We start from the raw sequence: 23858 nt of genomic DNA on the forward strand, positions 1-23858 counted from the left end.
AGTTCGATTTGTGTAAAACCAGCAACATCGCCCCTGCCACCCCCTTGCAGCTCTGCTCTTTGCAGCACTTGGAACCCCCACAGGAAGCTGTTGCCGTTTCTTCCATTCAGAGAAACATTTCAGCAGATAAAGGCCAAAAAGCCCCTTCGTTCTGCTCTTTTGCAGCGTCCGCTATCTCCACCTCTCTCTAAGAGATTCCACGTGCCTGTCCCACGCTTTCTTGAATTCAGAGTCTTTGTCTCCGCCACTTCTCCTAGGAGTTATTGATGTGACCTTAGCATAGGACACAGTTATTTGGGATTTGTGCACAGGTATAATTTGGGGAACGGGGGAGGGGGGGATTCCCTTGCAAAAGTTGCAGGTGCTAATTCTGAATTGGCCCCTTCTCCCCACTGAAAATCTGGTTTCCTTACCCTTTGCCCTCTCAGAGTAAGCAGACAAATTACATCTTTGGATTTCTGAGATGTCCAGATGGAAAGATGCATTCATTTTAATGGCTAGAATGGATTTGCTTAGCTTGCAGCAAGTTTGGGGCCCCTAGTGACATGGGAGCCCAGGGCAGTTGCCCTGTTTGCCCACCCATAGGGCTACCAGACATCCAGATTAGAGAATGACACAGTGACAAAATTCATCACCGTCCCCGTCCCCGCGGATAACCGTGGGAAATAATCCCATGTCATTTTCTAGTGTCTATTTCAATCTCAATCCTTCTACACTAGCATTCTTCAAAGCAAAGCTTGCGGGTCAGTGGTTGTGGCCATTCATACTCTGATTCTTCCCTCTCTCCTTAAAGAATGACATGAAGATGGTTTCCCGCAGATATCCGCGGGGACGGGAACGGTGATGAATTTTGTCACCGTGTTATTCTCTAATCCAGATTTCCCCAGACATGTCCTCCTTTTGAAAAGCTTCCAACAAATCACCATCAGGAATGAGGGCATCCGCAGCAGTGGGCGGATCTGGGGCACAATGGGGTGGGGATGGGTGGAACTGGACAGGCCTAGGGGCAGAAGCATTCTTCAGCAGTGACGTAATCATGGTCAGTGTTAGGGGTGGAGTACCAGATTTTCCAAATGGAAAATCCAGACCCCCTAGGCCCACCCATCCACACCGCATTATGCCCCAGCCCCACCCCCAATACCACTCTAGCCCTGTCAGCCGCTGCTTACTCTTGTCGGTGATTTCTTGGAAGCTTTTCAAAACCCGGACAAAATGCCGGGTTTTGAAAAGCCGTCTGGATCCCTGGACATGTCCTCAAATGGAGGACATGTCCGGTGAAATCCGGACATCTGATAACCCTAGGGATGGGCAGAGTCTGTCGTAGGGGAAAACACCCTCCAGGGATTCAAGACAAAGTTAGACAAGTTCCTGCTGAACCAGAATGTACGCAGGTACGGCGAGAATCGCCTCGGGTGTGGCGGTATATAAAAATAAATTATTATTATTATTAGTCTCAGTTAGGGCGCCGGTCTTTGACCAAGGGCCACCGCGTGAGCGGACTGCTGGCCACAATGGACTACTGGTCTGACCCAATAGCGTCAATTCTTATGTAGAGAACTGTGAGGATCCTTTGCTTCAGAGTTTTCGTTCCTGAAGCTGCTTATCTAATAAATCCAGTCTGTGGGCCTGACTTATGAGAAGAGATTGAACTGCTGGTGGCCGTAAGCTCTCTCTTTGTATGTGGTTAACCCAGAGATGACATTTAGACTAACATGATGCTATGGTGGTTGTTTTTTCTTTATTTCAGTGGACTATCTTTAGCTGCCAAAAACGTAGGTGATATAGAAAGTTCTGTGTATTTATAGCGTATTCCAGTGTGAACGCTTAGCTCCCCCGACTAACTCTGACCACAGAAATCATGCAGTTTGTGTTTCAGACTCTGCCTGCTTACTTGAGAGATGCAACGGTTTGAGCAGTCTTATTTGGCAGTTGGAGAAAGAAGATCATATTAACCATCTACCCAGAGCTAGAGAATGACACGGTGACAAAATTCATCACCGTTCCCGTCCCCGCGGATAACTGCGGGAAACCATCTTCATGTCATTCTTTAAGGAGAGAGGGAAGAATCAGAGTATGAATGGCCACAACCACTGACCCGCAAGCTTTGCTTTGAAGAATGTTGGTGTAGAAAGACTGAGGTTGAAACAGACACTACAGAATGACAGTCTCTGGTATCCAGAGCAGATATTGTGATGTCATAATGCCTCATTCCACCAGTGCCTAAGAGCCAATCACATCAGTGATGTCACAATGGCTTCATTATCCTTGGCTCCCATAAGAATCAGAGTATGAATGGCCACAACCACTGACCCGCAAGCTTTGCTTTGAAGACTGCTGGTGTAGAAGGACTGAGGTTGATATAGACACTACAGAATGACAGTCTCTGGTATCCAGAGCAGATATTGTGATGTCATAATGCCTCATTCCACCAGTGCCTAAGAGCCAATCACATCAGTGATGTCACAATGGCTTCATTATCCTTGGCTCACATAAGAATCAGAGTATGAATGGCCACAGCCACTGACCCGCAAGCTTTGCTTTGAAGAATGCTGGTGTAGAAGGACTGAGGCTGAAATAGACACTAGAAAATGACATGGGATTATTTCCCACGGTTATCCACGGGGACGGGGACGGTGATGAATTTTGTCACCGTGTCATTCTCTACCCAGAGCAATTGAAGACAGGAGGATATCTGGGTATTTTGCATTATACAGCTTTCTCTCTTGGTGCATGAATTCTATCTATATTTGAGTATTGTAATGTTTGTAAGATGATTGCCCAGGACATTAGTTTTCAAATAAGGCTTTTTTTTTTTTTAACTCTTTTTGGACCAGTACCTGAATTTTCCCTAAGCAGGCTTGACCTAGAGCCCCAATAAAAGGAACTCTGGCTGGGAGGGCATTGTTTTGCTGAAGGCAGGAGCCTTTTGGAGTGAAAAGTATCGTTCCTTTTATTTGTAAACAGCACAAAATTGTGCGAGTTTTATTATACAGAAATAATCACCAAAAGAGTGGGCACAGAGGCTTAGATGCAGTAAAAACGGGCAGTAAGAAGACGGTGTGGGTCATTGTGGGCCGATTTTTGGCCGATCTGAAATAGCGATCCATGCTCAAATGAAACACGCAAATGATTTGCGCAGCCGTTCGCCATAATCTCCGTTCGATCCCATCTGATCGATCGCTGTAAGAGCGACTCTCATACATGTGCAGTTCATACATCGACAACGTACGCATGTGCCAGATTTGCAACGTGAGTCATAGGCGAGGATTATTGCGCATACATAAGAACATAAGTAGTCGCCTCCGCGGGGGCAGACCAGAGGTCCATCCCGCCCAGCGGTCCGCTCACACGGCGGCCCCTCAGGCATATTGCCTGAGCAGCGGTCCCTGACTAATTTTATACCTACCTCTACACTTATCTCTAAACCTTCCACTGCTCTTATCTGTACCCCTCAATCCCTTTGTCCTCCAGGAACCTATCCAGGTCTTCCTTGAAACCCTGTACTGTGCTATTTCCTATCACGGCCTCCGGTAGGGTGTTCCATGTGTCCACCACCCTCTGTGTGAAAAAGAATTTCCTTGCGTTTGTTCTAAACCTGTCCCCCTTCAATTTCATCGAGTGTCCCCATCAGCAGACTACGCAAATGTGGGGCATAAATGCGGGCGGTGCTGTATAAAGTTCTGGCCCAGCTTCTACATATTTTAATCATGAGGAACGAAAAGTTTAGCCTTCTCATTGGCCTCATCTTTTCACTGCCCTCTCTTTTATATTTTACGTTGTTAATGGGCACACATAAGACGCACCTTCAACATACATATATGTCCCTGCTATTGTATAACCTGTATTTATGGTAGCAACGTTATAAATATTATATTAATTTCAGGGCTTAACTATTGGTAAGACACATAAGCTACTGGTCTTGACCAGTCAGTTTTTTCAGATTGCTAAAAATTGCTTTTTTTGTGCATGGCGAAGCGATGTTAAAGCATCAAGCAAGCATCAAGCAAGTTTACATGACATTTCAATATTAATGACCTTATTTGCAGGACCGGATCAGAGAATGAGCAATCATGCAGAAAACCACATGGGAAGATCACTCCTGTCCCGAAAGCCCGCTAGACCACCAGGTACGGTTCTGGGGAGTCTCAGAGCGCTTAAGGTAAAGTCAGGGATTCCGGGGGAAGGCGCCAGAACCAGCCCGAATATTATTTGTGGTTTTTTAATATTCGCGGGCCGGCTCTGCCCCTAACCCCCGCAAATATTGAGGGAGAAGTGTACTCAAAATGCCACTCATCTCTTAAATTTAGGAACATAAAAAAAGAGTGATGGTGGCAATGGGGTTGGATTTAGGACAGGAAAAAAATGTAAGAGCTTGGCACTGGGTTTCTGCCCAGCTCATACATCTAATGAATAGGTCTAAATTTATAGGCATAACATTTAAACCTCTCAATTAAGAGGAATTAGCAATCGAAAAACTTAAGACTAGAACAGAGCACAAAGGGGCTCATTTTCAAAAAGGAAAAACATCCAAAAAGTGGCATAAAGGGGCAGATGAACATTTTTCTTGCCAAACCCTTCGAGTTTGCTATTATGAAACCTATTTTCTAGATGGATATCTATATTGTTCATCCACAAGTTTGTCCAAGGGCTTGTCAAAGGGCTTTGTCCAAGGGCTTTGTCAAAGGTGCGCTAGGATTTTTAGCACACGCACAAAATTACCAAGCGAAAATCTACCGCCTTCTAAAAAGGAGGCGGTAGTGGCTAGCGCGCGCAGGAATTTTTAAGGCCCTAACGCACCTTTGTAAAAGGAGCCCTAAATCTCAAGGGGGCATGTTAGAAGCGTGGCGTAGGTGGGACTAGAGTGGGCTTATGACCCGGACATTTTTCTACCGTAAACAAACATTTTAGAACATGTTCAGGGCAATTAGTTTGGGGCAGGACCTGTTTTAACAACAAGTAAGTGTCGAAAAGGTGCCCAAACTGACCAGAGGGATGTACGCATGACCTCCCACACTCCCGAAGTGTTCAGTGACCCACTTTCACCCCTCAAAGATATAAATGAAACAGTACATACCTGCCTGTATGACAGTTGCAGATGTTATGGACAGTTTTACTAAAGCTGCCGTCGGGGCTTGCTCTGGTTCACATTTCTTGTATGATCGGCAAATGTATTACTTTGAACTGTGTTTACTTCGATGTTTCTTGAAGTGATACTCGGTTCCATTTTTCTTTCAATAAAAAGATATACGAAAAAAAAGCAGCAGCAAACAGGTCTCTGGTGTAGCCTAGTGGTTGGGGTAGTGGACTACAGAGAAGGGGATCCATGCCCATATCCCACTCTAACTAGTAAACTTGTGGAGGAACGTGTGAGACCTCCGAATATAGGTGCCACTTGCAGGCATAAGGGCTAGTGTTGTGGTGTACAGTGGGTTTTGGAGGGCTCATCATACACTATATGTGATGTTCACTGCAGTGCCACTTCAGAGTGGTCCACTGCTCTGCTGGGATGTCTGTGTGGCCTGTCTACTACAAATGCTGACCCCCTCCTACGTCCCCCATGGTTTGTTTTGTGCATTTTTCTTTTGGATGTTCTTTTTTCAAAAATGGTGTGAAAAGAAGACGCCCATCTGAAAAATGGCCATTTTCAAACAAAAAAACCCAAACAGACCCCAAGCTAAAGGTTTTGCAGTTTTGAAAATGGGCATGTTTGGCACTGGATTTTTTTGTTCGTCTTCTGCAAAACATCTAAACTCGGATTTAGTTGTCATACCAAAAATCCCTCTCCACATTAATTGCCTGCCTTAAGGGCATAAATTAAGGATTTTGAATATTAGGCCCTCACTGATTTACTGTTGGCTTCTACACAGAACGCCACAGTTAAACCAGTAGTGACGGCTTATAAATTTGATATACCGCCTTTAGTAAAAACACAACAGAAGGAAAAGAAATTAGAACGCCAATGCAATAAAGTACAGAAAACACAAGAATGAGGGATGGAAAACAGAGGAAAGATCTGTGACACTGGGTCTCGCATATCCATCAATGTGACAGAAAAACCAGGGAAAGCTAAATTTAAAAAAATATATATATATCTTCAATGCAAACCAAAATTTAAAATATGATTGTTCAATATGTAATTCCTGGGGTAAGGAATTCCAAAGTGAAGGGGCTAAAAAAACCCCAACCAGATGTTCTTGTTGATTCCTATTGAGCAGATTTTACAGAAGGAATAATCGGTTGACTGTCATGGAGAGCTCAGAACTTTCTTCCTGGACAATGGAAAACTAAGGATGAAGACAGGTAACAGGGAACACCTGTATAAAGTGCTTTATGTGTTAAAATCAATCCGTTTGAGAATATTTGCTCAAAACCTAGCTGTTACCCCACTCCTAATCTGTTATCCTCTTCCTACTGTGCAATTTTGAGCTTTGGTGAAGATTTTTTGCTTCTATATATTTATGCAGCCAGTCCATAAATGTTATATGATCCACTTTGAACAATCTACTTAAAAAAATATACTATAAATTAATCTAAATACTCCTTCTCCATAAAATCAGTATTCTACACAAAGTCTTCCTGACATGACAGGAAAATTTCTCTTGTCTTCCATTTGCAAATAAGCAGTATCTTTGATATCTGAATCTTCTACTTTTATAACGGAAGTCCTTTGATAAACCAAGAAAGTGAAAAGTGTACAGAGCATCAGCTGAAAGGTGGCTTCACCTCCCTCCCCTCCCCCAAAGTACCAAATTCAGCAATGTAGGTTTATAGCAGGGCCGCATTTTGGCTTTGTAGGTACTTGGAGGGCCTCAGAAAAAATAGTTAATGTCTTATTAAAGAGTTTGAGACCACTGAGTTAAGGGGAACGGTTAATCTGCTGGCTGGGTTGGAGGGCAGAGGGGAGAACAGGACAATCAAGCCATTGTGACATCACTGATGAGGTTGGCTCTTATTGGTGGAATGAGGCATTATGACATCACAATCTCAGCTCTGCTTCCCAAAGACAAACAGGATATCATGGTTACAGTTAAGCCAGTGGTCTCAAGCCTTTGCAGGGACACATTTGGGATTTGTAGGTACTTGGAGGGCCTCAGAAAAAATAGTTAATGTCTTATTAAAGAAATGACAATTTTGCATGAGGTAAAAAACTCTTTATAGTTTCTAAATCTTTCCTTTTGGCTAAGTCTTAATAATAATATTGTAATTTATAGCTAACGAGACATATGATCAAGAAACTGTTTTATTTTACTTTTGTGATTATGATAAACATACCTGGTTGGCCACATGTGGTCCCCGGGCTGTGAGTTTGAGACCACTGGTTTATATGGTATGCACCACTGTGTCACTGAAAGCAGATACTGCAGCATAAGGGTGATCAGAATTCTTTATGGATGTAAAGTTATACATATATTTACCCCCCCCCCCCCCCACACACACACACTTATTTTTACAAAACTATAGCATGAATTTTAGCGCCGGCCACGGCAATAACAGCTCCAATGCACTAAAAACCACGCTACGGTTTTGTAAAAGGGGGGTGGGGAGTTAAGTAATTACTATTTAAGACACGAGTAGGCTATACATGCCACACCTTGAAAAGGTAAATATATCATGTTTATTACAATGTACTCTACTATCAGAAGGTCAAATAAATTATTCTTACAAAACCATTTAAGTCTTCATTCCTAGCAGTGATATGATAGGTTTTTCAGCATTCAGAGGACATAATTAGCAACAGTCTATTTATCAAAAAAAATCAAATCCACAAATAGGCACCATTTAGCTAATTGTTAAGTTCTCATCAGTCTTCAAATCTGTAAAGAAAAACAAAAACAGGATAAATCCTTTTTATTTCCTGTTTGTTTGGGGGTTTTATCTAGTCAACGGTGTGAGCAGTGGCGCAGCGAGGGAACGAGGTGCCCAGCTCTTCCTTGCACCTCTTCAAATCTTCGCTGGCCTCAGCTTTCCCTCTGATGTCACTTCCTGATGCCACGACCAGGAAGCGACGTCACAAGGAGATCAGCAAAAATCAAAGGGGGAGGGGGAAGCCTCAGAATGCTATGGTGCACCCTGCACCTCTAGAGTGTAAAACAATCATAGGGAAATCCTCCTTCATAAGTGAATTCTAAGTTGACGTATGTGAAAACATTTTTTGAAAAACTTAACTAAAGGCTGTCAGCATTAGTATGTGTCTCACCACTCCACCGCTGTATTTATCTCACAACTGCGGGAAGAGATCTTTAGTGGAGTCAGATGACAGCAGCGACTTCGGGAGACCCTTGATAAAGCACTTTTTTGTGCGAAATATGTCGGGTCAGACTCCCAGGTTTTGGCTGGAATTGAGCTAAGTACTTTTGCACTTTATATTTATTCACTTTACAATATTCGTTTTATAATATTTAAATATTTATTGAATTAAGGAAAGACACTAATAAGCTCTCGAATGGACAGCCAATGATGAGGCACCACATAATTCTTCCCGCAGTTGTAAGATAAATACAGCGGTGGAGTGGTGGGGCTGAGGCGTCCTTTGAAAACAGTTAAAAACAATGATGAATGTGAAATATATCCAGGTCTTGTTCTACTCTAATTTTGACTCGTGAATATTGAGGCTGGATAAAAAACATTGAAGGAATATTAGCCATTGAGTGTTAAGCATTAGGGTTCATAGACAACAACGCGGAAGACAAAGGCGCGCGCCGACAACTGAGCGCAAGATGGAGGCGAGCGCCGAAGAAAATTACTGTTTTTAGGGGCTCCGACGGGGGTTTTGTTGGGGAGCACCCCCAGTTTACTTAATACAAATTGCGCCGGCGTTGTGGGGGGTTGTAACTCCCCACATTTTACTGTAAACTTAACTTTTTCCCTGGAAAAAGTGAAGTTTTCAGTAAAATGTGGGGGGTTACAACCCCTCAAATCCCCCACAACGCGGCGCGATCTGTATTAAGTAAAGTGGGGGTTTCACCCCACGCCCCCCCCCCCCCGTCGGAGTCCTAAAAACAGTAATTTTCTTCGGCGCGCGCCTCCGTGCTGCGCTCAATTGTCTGCTCGCGCCTTTGTCCCGGCGCGCTTTTGACCTGACACCAAGCATTAGTATGGTGTGCAGGTCCAGTGCTGGCCAGCATTTCACCAATCTGCTTCAGGGCCCAAGAAATTGTGTTTAACCCTTTCAGGACCATAAGGATCGTAGGCCAATTTTTGTGGTTTTGACGACATTTTTATGGTAAAAAGGGCTTGCAGATGCCAAAAAATTGATTTTTTTTGTGAAATATCATTATTTTTATTTAAAAAAATCACACTTCTGGCTTATGGACAGTGTGGCAAGTGAATCTTCTCGTCAATCTGGCAACGACGCTAATGAATGAATGTCGGAACCAGTTTGTTTACATAAAGGCAGTATCATATGGAATCCGTACATAACAAATTTAGAACTGTAGACTATCCCAATCAAAATTGATAGGATTTTAAAGTTAGGGGACAAATATGTCCCTTGGTCCTGAAAGGGTTAAAAGGTGTCTGTCAGCTACCTATTCCTGCTGGACTAACTCAATGCATTTTACGATGCGCTTTCTTACTTAAAACACTTTGAACTGGCTCACAAGAAACAAATTGAAGACATTTCCATAGGTGTGGCTTGGGTTTACAGTTGTGCACATGCTTTTGTATTTTTAAAATACAGCCCCCCCCCCCCATAGTCACAGATTTAGGACTCACAACTTGGTTGTTCACGAGTTTCTAAACCCTGTCCACACCCGCCTCCCAGACCTCTCCACACCTTTCCTGGTGGTCTAACCTTGAAGCGGGGCAGGAGCGATCTACAGCGGGAACTCTCACAGCAGCCATTTTTTGTTCACGGCTCTGCACAGGGCAGGAGCGTAGGAAGATTGCACCTGCCCCGTTTCACCACTAGGCCACCATGTAAGGCGTGGAGAGGTCCGGGGAGGTGGGGGGTGGGTCAGAGTCAGCCCTAAAGTTATTCATAAGCTGGCTTTGCCCCTAATCCCCTGTGAATATGCATAGGCTCAAAGGGTACCATCCCTAACTGGGCAGACTGGAAGGGTTTAGGTTTGTATTGGTCATTATTTACTGTGTTATGTGTGTAATCAGAGAAGAAAAACTGCCAAGGAAAATCCAGGGTGACAGGACTATACGAGTTAGAACCACACTTTTAACCCTTTCAGGACCATAAGGATCGTAGGCCAATTTTTGTGGTTTTGACGACATTTTTATGGTAAAAAGGGCTTGCAGATGCCAAAAAATTGATTTTTTTTGTGAAATATCATTATTTTTATTTAAAAAAAATCACACTTCTGGCTTATGGACAGTGTGGCAAGTGAATCTTCTCGTCAATCTAGCAACGACGCTAATGAATGAATGTCGGAACCAGTTTGTTTACATAAAGGCAGTATCATATGGAATCCGTACATATCAAATTTAGAACTGTAGACTATCCCAATCAAAATTTATAGGATTTTAAAGTTATGGGACAAATATGTCCCTTGGTCCTGAAAGGGTTAAGACTTCCTTTAATCAGATGCATCTTATTCCAACATTTCTTCCTAGTTCACTTCGAATAAAACGAAGTGGTTGAAATGCATAGCTCTGAAAGAGGTGAGCAGTGCTGAAGCCACATACGGACCACGGTTGCGCACTTACCAGTTTCATCATAGGCCACGTGTTTGAGGAAAAGCCCATCCGGCGGTGCAACTATAGCATACTTTGATAAAACCGTTGGATCCCTTGTCTCAAGAACTTCCTTGACATGACACGCTTCTATCCTTCCCTGGCCAACAGCCACCAGAGCACCAGTCATTCTGCGAACCTGCAGTGGTGAGCGAGACAAGCTGTTGTTATCTAAGCTCTCCCTCCCTATTTCCTCGCAACTCCCGCTCACTGTGTGGTCTCTGGCAAGGTTCAATACAGTACATCGCACCAAAACAGGAGACACCACCTTTCCAAGGTAGAAGGACAAGAAAAACAACCAAGGCGGCCTGTGGTGGCTCAATAACTTTATTGCATCGATCAAGAGGTGACGCGTACGTGTTTCGGCCACTGTGGCCTGCTTCAAGTGTTTGAATCTTGAGCTTATGATAAAAACTAATATCACCTATATTTATTGCCTTATTATTGTGGTGCTTGGAAATAGATGAAAGTCAAGATAGAAAATAAAAATAAAAATGTGTCCGCTGGACGGAGAAGAGTATCAGCCACTGGAATGACTAAAATCAAAAGCCTCCTCTTGCGCTCCATTGGTTTAACAATTACCAAATGAAATCCAGAATTGGGGGAGTTTCAATTCAATATTCTCAGTTTGTAACATCTAAAATTTGCAGATATGTTAAAAATGTAATTTCTTGCAGGGAGATTAATTACGTTTAAAAACAGATTCAGGCAATTTATTTATTTTATTTATTCAATTTTCTATACCGTTCTCTCAGGGAAGTTCAGAACGGTTTATATGAATTTATTCAGATACTGAAGCATTTGTCCATCTCTGTCCTGGTGAGCTCACAATCTCTCTAATGTACCTGGGGCAATGAGGGGATTAAGTGACTTGCCCAGAGTCAAAAGGAGCAGCGTGGGTTTGAACCCACACCTCAGGATGCTGAGGCTGTAGCTTTAACCACTGCGCCACACTCTCCCCTGTGCCACACTCAAATCCCTGGGTGCCACAAGCAGATTGGAATGCGCTTCCAGAGGACGTTATAGGGCAGCGTACGGTACTGGGGTTTAAGAAAGGATTGGACAATTTCCTGCTGGAAAAGGGGATAGAGGGGTCTAGATAGAGGATTACTGCACAGGTCCTGGACCTGTTGGGCCGCCCTGTGAGCGGACTGCTGGGCACGATGGACCTCAGGTCTGACCCAGCAGAGGCATTGCTTATGTTCTTATGGGAGAGGAGGAGATAGTGGATGCTGTGGATGGACCATTTGGCCTTTATTTGCCATCATGTTTCTAGGTTTCTATAACCATAAAGCTCTATGACATCATAATGCAGGTGCAAAGAGCCTTAGCCTATAGGAAGAGGAGATGCAAATGTTAAGAGCCTTAGCCAATGCGCTTCCAGAGAGCGTAATAGGGCAGAGTACGGTACTGGGGTTCAAGAAAGGATTGGACAATTTCCTGCTGGAAAAGGGGATAGAGGGGTCTAGATAGAGGATTACTGCACAGGTCCTGGACCTGATGGGCCGCTGCGCGAGCGGACTGCTGGGCGCGATGGACCTCAGGTCTGACCCAGCGGAGGCATTGCTTATCTTCTTATGTTCAACGATGAATATACACAATGTTCATCTGCGTACCATGGAGATAGTGAATGCAAATGCATCTCATATATATTTATTGTGAATATCCTGAAAACCTTGCAAAGTTCAAGGATTGGAGTTCTTTATTAGAGAATGACACGGGGACAAATTTTTCCCTGTTCCGACCCCGCGAGTTTTGTCGCTGTCCCTGTCCCATTCCTGTAAGCTCTGCCTTAACCGCACAAGCCTCAGATACTTACGATTTTGAAGTGTTTGAGGCTTGTGCAGATGAGGACGGAGCTTAGGCATTGGTGGAATGAGGCATTATGACATCACAATCTGAGCTCTAGAATGTTGCTACTTAGGATTTTAGAGTGTTTGAGGCTTGTGCAGATGAGGACGGAGCTTAGGCATTGGTGGAATGAGGCATTATGACATCACAATCTGAGCTCTAGAATGTTGCTACTTAGGATTTTAAAGTGTCTGAGGCTTGTGCAGATGAGGACGGAGCTTAGGCATTGGTGGAATGAGGCATTATGACATCACAATCTGAGCTCTAGAATGTTGCTACTTAGGATTTTAGAGTGTTTGAGGCTTGTGTTTGCAGGAATAGGAAAAGAACTTGCTGAGATGGGAGGGGAAAATGAGTTCCCGTGGGGATGGGGGAAAATTTGTCCCCATATCATTCTCTATCCCTGTTTCAGAATATGCCATGGGACAGAGTTTGAGCTGCTATACTGACCCTGGAAAGAGAAGGGGAACCAGCGAAACCTGGAAGCTTGGGTATTGCACCTTCTTTTTCTTGATCTCATAAAATGTATCAGAGCCTACAAAGTCTTAGCACATTGTGCTACAGGGTAGCAATGATTGGGGGGAGCTTCAACATGACCGACTGCTAAATCCACGGTGGAGGTTGGTCCAGTGGAGCCTCCACTGGATGACCCTTATCTCTGTGCGTTAAGTGGCCTAACAGAGCAACCACATGACCTTAGACTGTGGTGAGTGAATTCATATTGGGGTGAGGGAGATGAAGCGACACTTTTCAGCCGCACTGGGAATGATGATAGATTTTTTTAGGGAGTGACTCCTCCAGGTTTACTGTAATACTTAGCAACTGGGTTTAAGAACGCTGATTTTAATTGTTAACTTTTAAACATGTACAAGAGTCTCTAACTAAAGATAACATTAATCTCAGGAAAAAAGTGGAAATACTCAAACAGGAATAATAATTTGAGACTCATTAATTTTCCTAGAGTAACCACTGTCACTCCTAGGGAAATGTTAAGGAGATATTTGACTGAAATTTTGCAAGTTTCAGAGGAAATTTTTCCTCCATTTACTTTAGCTTATTATGTACCAAATAAAGAAGGGACTCAACCTCAGCCAAATATATCGGAATCAAGACCACTGAATGTTTCTGAAATTTTAGAAACATCATATAGGGAGACAGCAGTACCTTCCACAATGGTAGTGACTTTAGCTCTTGCAATGGATAAAGTATGGTTTTTGAGACTTTTCTTCAAAAACAAACAGAAAGAGTTTCTTGGATGTAGAGTACAAATGTTTCCTGATTTTTCAAAAGATACTCAAAAGCGTCGTAAAGAATTTCTACTTTTGAAATCTGGAGTCACTTCTTTGGGAGCGACGTTTTACTTGAAATATCCTTGCAAGTGTATCATTTGTTACCGTTCAGTCAAATATGTTGTTTTTTTTAACCCTACCAGTTAACTGCTTTTCTGGCCTCACATCGACTGGATAAAGAAGAATCATCTATAGCTCTATAATTTATTTAATCAGCTCCTTAATCTCAGTTTTGTTTGTAAGAGTTTAACCTTTATCATTTTCTTTTTTTTCTCGCTTATGTAATCTTGGATCCTTTTTTGTGGACTTGAGTTGGGATAGTTGAAAGAATTTTCTTAAGTTTAAGTGATTTATTTTACATACAAGTATATTTCACTAACCAACTTTCTGTACAAGTGAATACTTGAAATATATTTAAATAGATGCATAAAAAAAAAAAAAAAAGAACGCTGATTTTGAAGACACCTTAAAATAAAACTTCATAAGAATAGTTCAGCTCTAACAATCGCCTTAAACTTGTAAAAGAAAGATATTTGAGGGTTTTTTGATTTTTTTTAAAATCCCAGCATTTGTGTTCCTCTGGCAACTTATAATCAGTGTGACAACTTCCTCTGTTCCAGCGCTACAGTAACTCCTCCACAAAACTATTCAGGGCTCGGATGAAATCCAGTGTGAGCGTCACTTATCACTGCTGCCGTTCCCTCATGTAATGCGGCATCGACTTATGCAAGTTTCAAGTTTTCAAGTTTCAAGTTTTATTAAATTTTGATTTTACGCAATATCAAATATTTCAATGCGTATTACATAATTGAAATGTACAATAAAAAAAAACTGGGGTGACAAATACAAATACAAATAAGACAAAATTATACAAACTAATCATTATGTATTATTAATACAAACTGAAACAAGTGGGTAAAGAAAAAATGGAATTACAATTTAAAAAAAAAAAAAAAAATTTTTTTTAACAATTAAGGTTTATACATAAGGGTGAGAAAAATGATGAAGGAAAGAAAGAGAGAAAGAGAGAAAAGAAAAAAAAAAAAATGTTTTGCATGTTTGATTCCTAAAGGATAAATATTGTGTTTATTATCATTATCTATTTATGTATTGAATGCATCTCTATAAAGAATGCTTTTCAAACCATGTTTAAATTTGTCTAGTGATGTTTCGTTACGTAAATAAATAGGTAGATTATTCCACAGTTGAGGTGCTTGCACTGAAAATATAGTTGTTCTTCTTGTCCCAATTATTTTTAATGAAGGGATAGTTAGTAAATTTTGTTGTGTTGATCTTAGCGTCCTTAACGAAGAATAAGGGATTATTAGTCTATCTAGAAATAATGGCGCGTGTACTTGTTGGATTTTAAATGTTAGTAATGCAATTTTAAATGTAATTCTATGTATAATTGGTAACCAGTGTGCATCTTGTAAAAGCGGAGTAACATGGTCATATTTCTTTGAGTTTGTTATAATTTTAATGGCTGTATTTTGTATTATTTGTATGCTTGTTTTCCACCGAACTTTGGACTTTTAAGATGCAACTTCTACCATTCCCACCCACCCCCAGCTCAGCTTCAGGTCAGAACAAGCATCCCAACTGAGGTTACCATTGCATGAACATAAGAATTGCCATACTGGAAGGTCCATCCGGCCCACTATCCTGTTTCCATGAGAGGCCAACTGAAGCTGTCTGTTTTATCTTGCATGGTTTCTATCCCCCAGGACACCTTGGCTGGGCACAGCCTCTCCCTTATGCTAAGAGCTACCCCTATCTCCAGTTAGGTGAAGAAAGGATCGAGGGGCTCCTCAGGCCCTGATGTGGCAGATTTATTTAAGCTATATACCGCCTATTAATTGTCACCCTAAGTGGTTTACATTCAGGTATTTGAAACTATCCCAGTGGGCTCCCAATCTATCAAACATACCTGGGGCAATGGGGGACTGAGTGACTTGCCCAGGGTCACAAGGAGCAGTGCGGGATTTGAACCCACAACCTCAGGGTGCTGAGGCTGTAGTTCTAAGCACTAGACCACTCCTCAGGCCCGATGCTGCAGATGCCCCATGCATCCTTCTCATGGACCCCACCTACCCTGGGCTGCTCTCTCTTCACTCTAACTTTCTAAGTTTATTTGTCTCTTAATACACCATCTATTAGTGGATAACTAAACGGTTTACAATAGTCTAATATCAAATAAAACAATAAAAATGATAAATATTCAATAAAATAGCAGGGGATAAGAAAAGGACGTAAACATAGTGGATCCGAGAGGGGGGAAAGGGAGCTGAAAACGATTATATTGAGATTTAAAAAAAAAAAAAACAAGAAAGGGAAGGGAGGAGGAAAAGGGGGTAATACATAAAGGGGAGGGTGTCGATTCTTAGGAAGCGTTTGTCTCTCTTTGCTAGAGCGATGGAATGTCGTCTCAGTAGCTATAAGCATCTTTGAAAAGGAAGGTTTTGATTTTTGATTTGAATCTAATGAAGGTTCTAATCTAATTTCTAAATGGTAGAGCACTCCACAGGGAGGGGGCGCTGACCGAGAGGATGGCTTTGCGAGTTGTGTCATACAAGATCTTGTGGATGGATGGAATCGTTAGAAGGTTTTGATTATTAGATCTGAGCGTGCATTGGGGAGTGTAGGGGATTAGATATTTGTCAATAAAGGCTGGGGTATTTGTTTGGGTTTGAAAATAAGCAGGAGGATTTTATATGTTACTTGATGTGTAATGGGTAGCCAGTGTGCATTACGGAGGGGGGTGGGGGATGACATGGTCATATTTTTTTTGCTTTATAGATGAGTTTGACGGCGGTGTTTTGAAGAATCTGAAATTGGCATAGTTTTTTTTGGGTGCAATGCCCCGATACAGAGAATTACAATAGTCGATGTGAGAGATGACAAGAGAATGGATGATGGATCGAGCAGTAGTTATTGGGCGTATCAGTCGCCATTTGTAGAAGCATTTTTGATTACAGCGCCAATTTGATCATGAAACGCAAGTTTTTAAAAATCTAGGATGACACCCAGGAATTTGACCTTATTGTTGATTTGAATGGCGGAAGAGTCGATGCGGATTGGTTGACATGGTTCCTCCTTGTCTGAAGTTGAAAATGGTACGGCTTTGGTTTTTGGTACGTTCAGGGCCAGTTTGTTATGGTTAAGCCAGGAGCTAATCTGGTATAATTTGGTGTTGATTTCCAGGATTTCTTCCTTGGTTTTGGGGTTCAGGGGGTAAAGAAGTTGGATTTTATAAACTTGAATCATATCTCCCCCTCAGCCGTCTCTTTTCCAAGCTGAAGAGCCCTAACCTCTTTAGTCTTTCCTCATACGAGAGGAGTTCCCATCCCCTTTATCATCTTGGTCACTCTTCTTTGAACCTTTTCCAATTCCGCTCTTTTTTGAGCTAAGGCAACCAGAATTGAATACAATACTAAAGGTGATGTTGCAGCATGGAGCGATATAAAGGCATTATAACATTCTTAGTCTTATTTACCATCCCTTTTCTAATCATTTCTAGCATCTTGTTTGCTTTTTTGGCCACCACCACCACCACCACACATTCAGCGTCTATGATGACACCTAGATATTTTTCTTGGCCGCTAGCCCCTAAGATGGACCCTAGAATCTGGTAACTATGATTTGGGTTATTCTTGCCAATGTGCATCACTTTGCATTTGTCCATATTAAATTTCATCTGCCATTTGGATGCCCAGTCTTCCAATTTCTTAAGGTCTGTCTGCAATTTTTCACAGTGTGCATGTGTTTTAACAACTTTGAACAGTTTGGTGTCATCTGCAAACTGAATCACCTCACTCGTCCCAATTTCCAGATCGCTTATAAATATGTTAAATAGCACTGGTCCCAGTACAGATCCCTGCAGCACGCCACTATTTACCTTCCTCCATTAAGAAAAATGGCCATTTAACCCTTCCCTCAGTTTTCTGTCCAATAACTAATTCCCATGACTCTAATTTTCTCAGGAGTCTCTCATAAGTAACATTGTCAAAAACGTTCTGAAAAATTAGATATACTGTGTCAACCGGCTCACCTTTATCCACATGTTTATACACACCATGAAAGAAATGCATAGAAATTACCAAGACCTCCCTTGGCTGAACCCATGACTGTGTCCCATTAAACCATATTTGTCTATGTGCCATGATTTTATTTTTTTATAATGGTTTTGACTATTTTTCCCAGCATTGAAGTCAGGTTCACCAGTCTGTAATTTCCCGGATTACCCCTGGAACCCTTTTTAAAAATCTGTGTAACGTTAGACATCCACCAATATCTTCAGACCAATATCAACAAAACAGAGTAGACGGGCAATTCAAAAACCATCTATTAGCCACTAGAGGTCACTCTTGCCTATCTTTCTGGACAGCTTTGCAGAATGTCTGCAAGATGGCTGCAACGTGTAATGCAGCTGTATAATGTAGGACTAAAACAGTGTGTGACAGCACTAGGGATGAACCCTAGCATTCCGACTACATCTCCCCTCTCCCACTATTATTGCTTGGTTTATATGTAGCTGGAGATGTCAGCTTCTTCAGCGAATGAGCCAGATCTTCCAAGTACCCAGTTCCAGGAGGAAAATTTTTGGCCGTTCCTGGAGTTTTTAAAATCTCATCCTGATGCATTATGGGACCAGTAATGCCGATTTCTCTTTTTCTTTTACTTTTTCTTTTATAGAATTTTCAAATTACATCAAACATAAAAGGAGAAAATATATTTATTTTTATAATGTTAAAATTTCCCATCACACCAATATCAATGTAACCCATGTAGAAGAAAACTAAGCTGTAACGCTGGTTTCAATGAACAGAAGCAGCTTTGAGTTCTAAGTTTAAAACCAGTACTGGCCAAAAATTTTCTCTCCTGGACAGTGGTATAGCAAGGGTGGGAGGCGCCTGGACCAATCGCGCCCTTCCCTGCCCTCCCCACCTCATACACTCCTTCCCTCGCCACATGCACATGCCGCTTCCCTTTCCCTATACCTCTGTAATATTCTCGGTACAACAACCTGACGTGGCACCTGCGTGGGCTCAATCTCTGATGTCACGTCCTAGGCGCAGATCCAGGAAGTGGTGTCAGAAGAAGAGCTGATGCAGGCATGACAGCAGGTTGGGGGTTGCTGCTCGTGCCAGGAACATTACAGAGGTACGGGAGAAGCGGTGCGTGTGCGTGGCAGTGGGGAAGCGGAGGAGGGTGACAGCCGCCCCCCTTTACAATACCACTGCTTCTGGAACTGTACAGCTTGGCAGCTCTGCAGTTTTAAAGGCTTTTCAACCCTTGTATGAGCTTCGTTCTCCCACTAGAAAATGGTAGTGAAGTAATGAGAATAAATGCAAAATCATTAGTACCTGCCTGTAGAGAAAGGACTTGCTGCGGAATGTCAGCTCCCAGAACTGCAGATCACTTGGGGAAGCAAGGAGAAGAGAGTTGGTTATGGCATGCTACACACACTCAAGACAGGATTAACCCTTTAGCAGTCTCTAAGTAAACAAGTGCATTGAGCTCGCTATCATAATCCAAATACATATTTAAAACTTCCACAAAGTGCACTGCAGCAGGTAACAAGTGCTGCTCACCAAGTTCTCCTGCTGATTGGAACCCAATGCCAAAGGGATGGAAATAACTGGCATAGCGAGGCTAGGAGGCGCCCCCTCCCCCACACCACATTCATTCCCTCCCTTCCTCCGTATCTCTTTAAATCTTCACCAGCGCGAGCAGCTTCTCTGGCCTGCTGCTCGTGCCAGCATTGGCCTTCTCTCTGATGTCACTTCCTGGTCTCAGGACCCGGAAGTGATTTCAGAGGGGAGCCAGGCCAGAGAAGTTGTTTGTGCTGGTGAAGATTTAAAGAGGTATGGGGGGGGGGAAGGGAGGGTGCAAGCATGGCATGGGGGGGGGGGGGGGGAGGCGGAGAGGTGCTGGTACCCCCACCAGCTTCAAGCAGATGTAAGGATGTGCCTCAGCCTGTCCATGCTGTCAGGGCAGGCACTGGGTGCCTGTTTTTAATAGGTACCTTTTTCCTGCTTGGGCACAGGCATCCTCTTATACAGTTACCCCCAAAGGGGCAATTTTCAAAAGTCATTTACATAAGAAAATGGTTATTCGCACAGATACATGATCACAACTTGCCAACCCTGTATGCAAATTAAAGTGTACTCATTGTTCCGGAATGCAACACTAGTCCCCATATTCTTACAGGAGTGTTCTGGTGGCACAGGTAATTTTGGTATTTTCAAAACCTATATGTTATTTTTCATTAAAGAGATATTCGTACATTAAGCAGCTGCAAACCTCTGTGGGTACTTTATCCTGGGCAATTTTCAGAGAAAAGTACATGGCGAGAAATATATCAAAATGGGCAACTTTGAAAATTGCTCTCAAATTAGTTAAAAAGAAAATGAGAGAGAGAGAGAAAGGTACAGAATAGCTTTCAGTTCTTTCCTCTGTGCAGTGGGTTTCTTACAGTTCAAAAGTTTTTAAATCTACCCTGGGGACCTCACGAGTCAAATTTTCAGGATATTAACAAGAATATACATGAGATCAATTTGCATACATGAGAAAGACTGTATTTATTTACAAACTGATCACATTATTTGCACATCACCACCACACAGAGCTTCAAAGCAAACTTCTTTCAAGGCTAGCAGAAGGCAAATGCGGCAAACACCAAATTTACCTCCTGGAGCGTGGTCTTGCTACTTCCCAACTTTGTCTTTGTTGATTCTGGCCATGGAAGCAGCAGCCATGAAGCTGAGTCTCCTGATAATGAATGACACGGGGACAAAATTTCACCATCCCCGCGGGAACTCATTTTCTCGCCCCGGCGAGTTCTTTTTCTGTCCCTGCCCCATTCCTGCAAGCTCCGTCCTCATCTGCACAAGCCTCAAACACTTTAAAATCATAAGTGTTTGAGGCTTGTGCGGTTAAGGCAGAGCTTACAGGAATGGGGCTGGAACAGGGACAGCGACAAAACTCACAGGGATGGGGAAATTGAGTTCCTCCAGAGATGTGGAAAAATTTGTCCCCATGTCATGTCATTCTCTACACTACACCACTCTAGAAATCAAAATGTAGTAAAAGTGAGCCAAGTATAGGACAATCAAGCCATTGTGACATCACTGATGAGATTGGCTCTTATTGGTTAAATGAGGCAATATGATGTCCCAGCTCTGATTATCAGAGGCTGGAACTTTTCACACTATTTATTCAATTTTCTATACTGTTCTCTCAAGTAGAGAATGATAAGGGGACAAATTTTTCCCCATTTCAGCAGGAGCTCATTTTTCCATCCCGTCCCCGCAAGTTCTTTTCCTGTCCGTGCCCCATTCCTGCAAGCTCTGTCCTCATCTGCACAAACCTCAAACACTTTAAAATCATATTAAGTAGCAACATTCTAGAGCTCAGCTTGTGATGTCATAATGCCTCATTCCACCAATGCCTAAGCTCCGTCCTCATCTGCACAAGCCTCAAACACTTTCAAATCATAAGTAGCAACATTCTAGAGCTCAGATTGTGATGTCATAATGCCTCATTCTACCAATGCCTAAGCTCCGTCCTCATCTGCACAAGCCTCAAACACTTTCAAATCCTAAGTAGCAACATTCTAGAGCTCAGATTGTGATGTCATAATGCCTCATTCCACCAATGCCTAAGCTCCGTCCTCATCTGCACAAGCCTCAAACACTTTCAAATCATAAGTAGCAACATTCTAGAGCTCAGATTGTGATGTCATAATGCCTCATTCTACCAATGCCTAAGCTCCGTCCTCATCTGCACAAGCCTCAAACACTTTCAAATCCTAAGTAGCAACATTCTAGAGCTCAGATTGTGATGTCATAATGCCTCATTCCACCAATGTCTAAGCTCTGTCCTCATCTGCACAAGCCTCAAACACTTTAAAATCATAAGTGTTTGAGGATTGTGCGCTTAAGGCAGAGCTTACAGGAATGAGGCAGGGACAGGGCCAATGATAAAACTCATGGGGACGGGACGGGGACAGGGACAAATTTGTCCCCATGTCATTCTCTATGTCCTGACAAGAACTGTGAAATCACATGACGCTTTTCTTTAGACTTGTTAAGCGCTTCTTCTGCTGCTGGGCTGGATCAGGTAATTAAAAAGCAAAACACTGTCAGAAGAAAGTATGGCACCCACTCCCAAAAATGGATAGAAGAAATTCTTTATTGCAAACAATTAAAAGTACCCAACGTGGGCCACGTTTTGCCCAAAGATGGGTTGCATCAGGCATTTTATTCAATTGATAGAATGCTAAATACACACTATTACTCAGCACAAAATCAGTAGGTCTTTCTTCTATTAATGTGTAGCTAATCAGACTAACGCAAATTAAGAATTTCTTCTATCCATTTTTCTTACCCTCTGCTTCGCTGCTTATTTTGACACCTCTGTTTTGGACCTATACACCCAATGCCTCCACCCCAGCAACTCATGCGCAGGCCTGTACCGCTTTCTTGATTAGTTCTCTTGCCCTGTGGGGGCTGCTTGGGCAGTATTTACCCCCACTAACATTACTTCTCAATCTGCAATGACAGCACTGCCTCCTACTGGTCATGGCTATTACTGCTGAAGGGGAGAGTCAGGGTAGTAACTTGTATTTCGTACCTTCCAACCCCCACTTAAAGAACCCTGTCAAAACAAACAAAACCGGGGAAAACAAAGAGTGAAAAGGGAGATGGATAGGGAGAAAAGGGGAGGCATAGAGTTGTTGGACCGCTTTCTTCCAGTGTGATTAGTAACTGCCTCCTGACACATTCACAAGACACCATGATGAAGGAAGCTCATAAAACACTGGGAAAACAAACCATTCTGAACCTCTGCCACATGCCTCAGCAAAAGGGGCACCGCTTCCTGCATCAGCAGGCCCTGGGGGTTCTCAGCTTACACGTGGCTGGATTCACAGACTGCAAAGAACAGGCCAGACGCATAGCCGACGGGTGGCATGCAGCTGCTCCCTAACTCACGCTGTGAAAAAGTGCCCGAAATTGCCTTCAGGGCTCTTAGGAGTTAAAAATTATTCATTTAAAATGCAAGACCAGGAGCATCAATGCATTGTCTGCCCTACCACTATAATACACGTCTTGGGCAGACCTCAAATTCTGCCCTTCTAACTCTCAACACTGGCTACCCATGTACGAGGGTCATTTCATAAATAATGCACATTATTATTATTTTTTTAATTTACATGTTTTATTATTTTTTTCCAAGTATTTCTTTACAATCCTTCAATATAGTCTCCCTGTTTTGCAATGACCGAGTCTCAACATCCAGGAAGCTTCATTATTCCATCCAAGACATCATTTTAGTTCAATTGCCGAATGACTCGGGTACTGGCGGAAGAAAGCTCTTCCAGAGATGCAAAACGATGTCCACGCATAGGTTGTTTCAACTTTGGAAAAAGGTCAAAGTCTGGTGGTCTCATGTCTGGACTGTAGGGAGCATGAGGTAACACCTCCCAGCCATATTCGTGTAGTTTTCAATGACATTCCCTATGTGCGGGCGAGCGTTGTCGTGAAGAATGAGTGGCCCAGCCAAGAGCAACTGAGATCGGGTTTTGTGCATTTTTCTGCACATTTTTTGCAAAAAAAATCACGATAATACATCGCTGTGACACTTCTTCCACATGGAACTTTGTCTGTGATGATGATGCCTTCATGATCATAAGCAAAAAATCATCATTCGTTTGACTTTTGATTGAGCTCGTCAAAATTTTTTTGGTCATGGGGAAGATGGAACTCTCCACTCGTCATTGAAAAACTACGCAAATATGGCTGGGAGGTGTTACCTCATGGTGTTAAACCATTTTGAATATCAGCCTGTTGTTATATGTTATGCTGTCTGGTGTACTGTAACAGACTGGTCATGGGTTTTGCTGCAGAAAGACATGAATAAATAGAATCAGGGCTGTGGAGTCGGAGTCAGAGGAAATTTCGGGTACCTGGAGTTGGAGTCGGAGTCAGAAGTACAAAAAATTGAGGAGTCGGAGTCGGAACATTTATCTACCGA

At 42.6% G+C, this 23858-nt stretch overlaps 1 protein-coding gene across 1 annotated transcript in view; it reads right to left on the reverse strand.

Annotated features, from left to right (window-relative positions):
- Positions 1-7592: 7592 nt before the first annotated feature.
- PUSL1 (pseudouridine synthase like 1) overlaps positions 7593-23858 on the reverse strand; it is an 82167-nt gene continuing 65901 nt past the window's right edge. Inside the window, exons 6-8 of the mRNA XM_033921293.1 lie at positions 19187-19241; positions 10657-10822; positions 7593-7814 (exon numbers count right to left, since the gene is read on the reverse strand). Coding sequence (XP_033777184.1) covers positions 7780-7814; positions 10657-10822; positions 19187-19241 — 256 coding nt within the window. The 3' untranslated portion in view covers positions 7593-7779. The remainder of the gene's footprint in view (positions 7815-10656; positions 10823-19186; positions 19242-23858) is intronic.

The sequence above is a fragment of the Geotrypetes seraphini genome, chromosome 15 (genome assembly GCF_902459505.1).
Source record: "Geotrypetes seraphini chromosome 15, aGeoSer1.1, whole genome shotgun sequence".
Taxonomy (NCBI): Eukaryota; Metazoa; Chordata; class Amphibia; order Gymnophiona; family Dermophiidae; genus Geotrypetes; species Geotrypetes seraphini.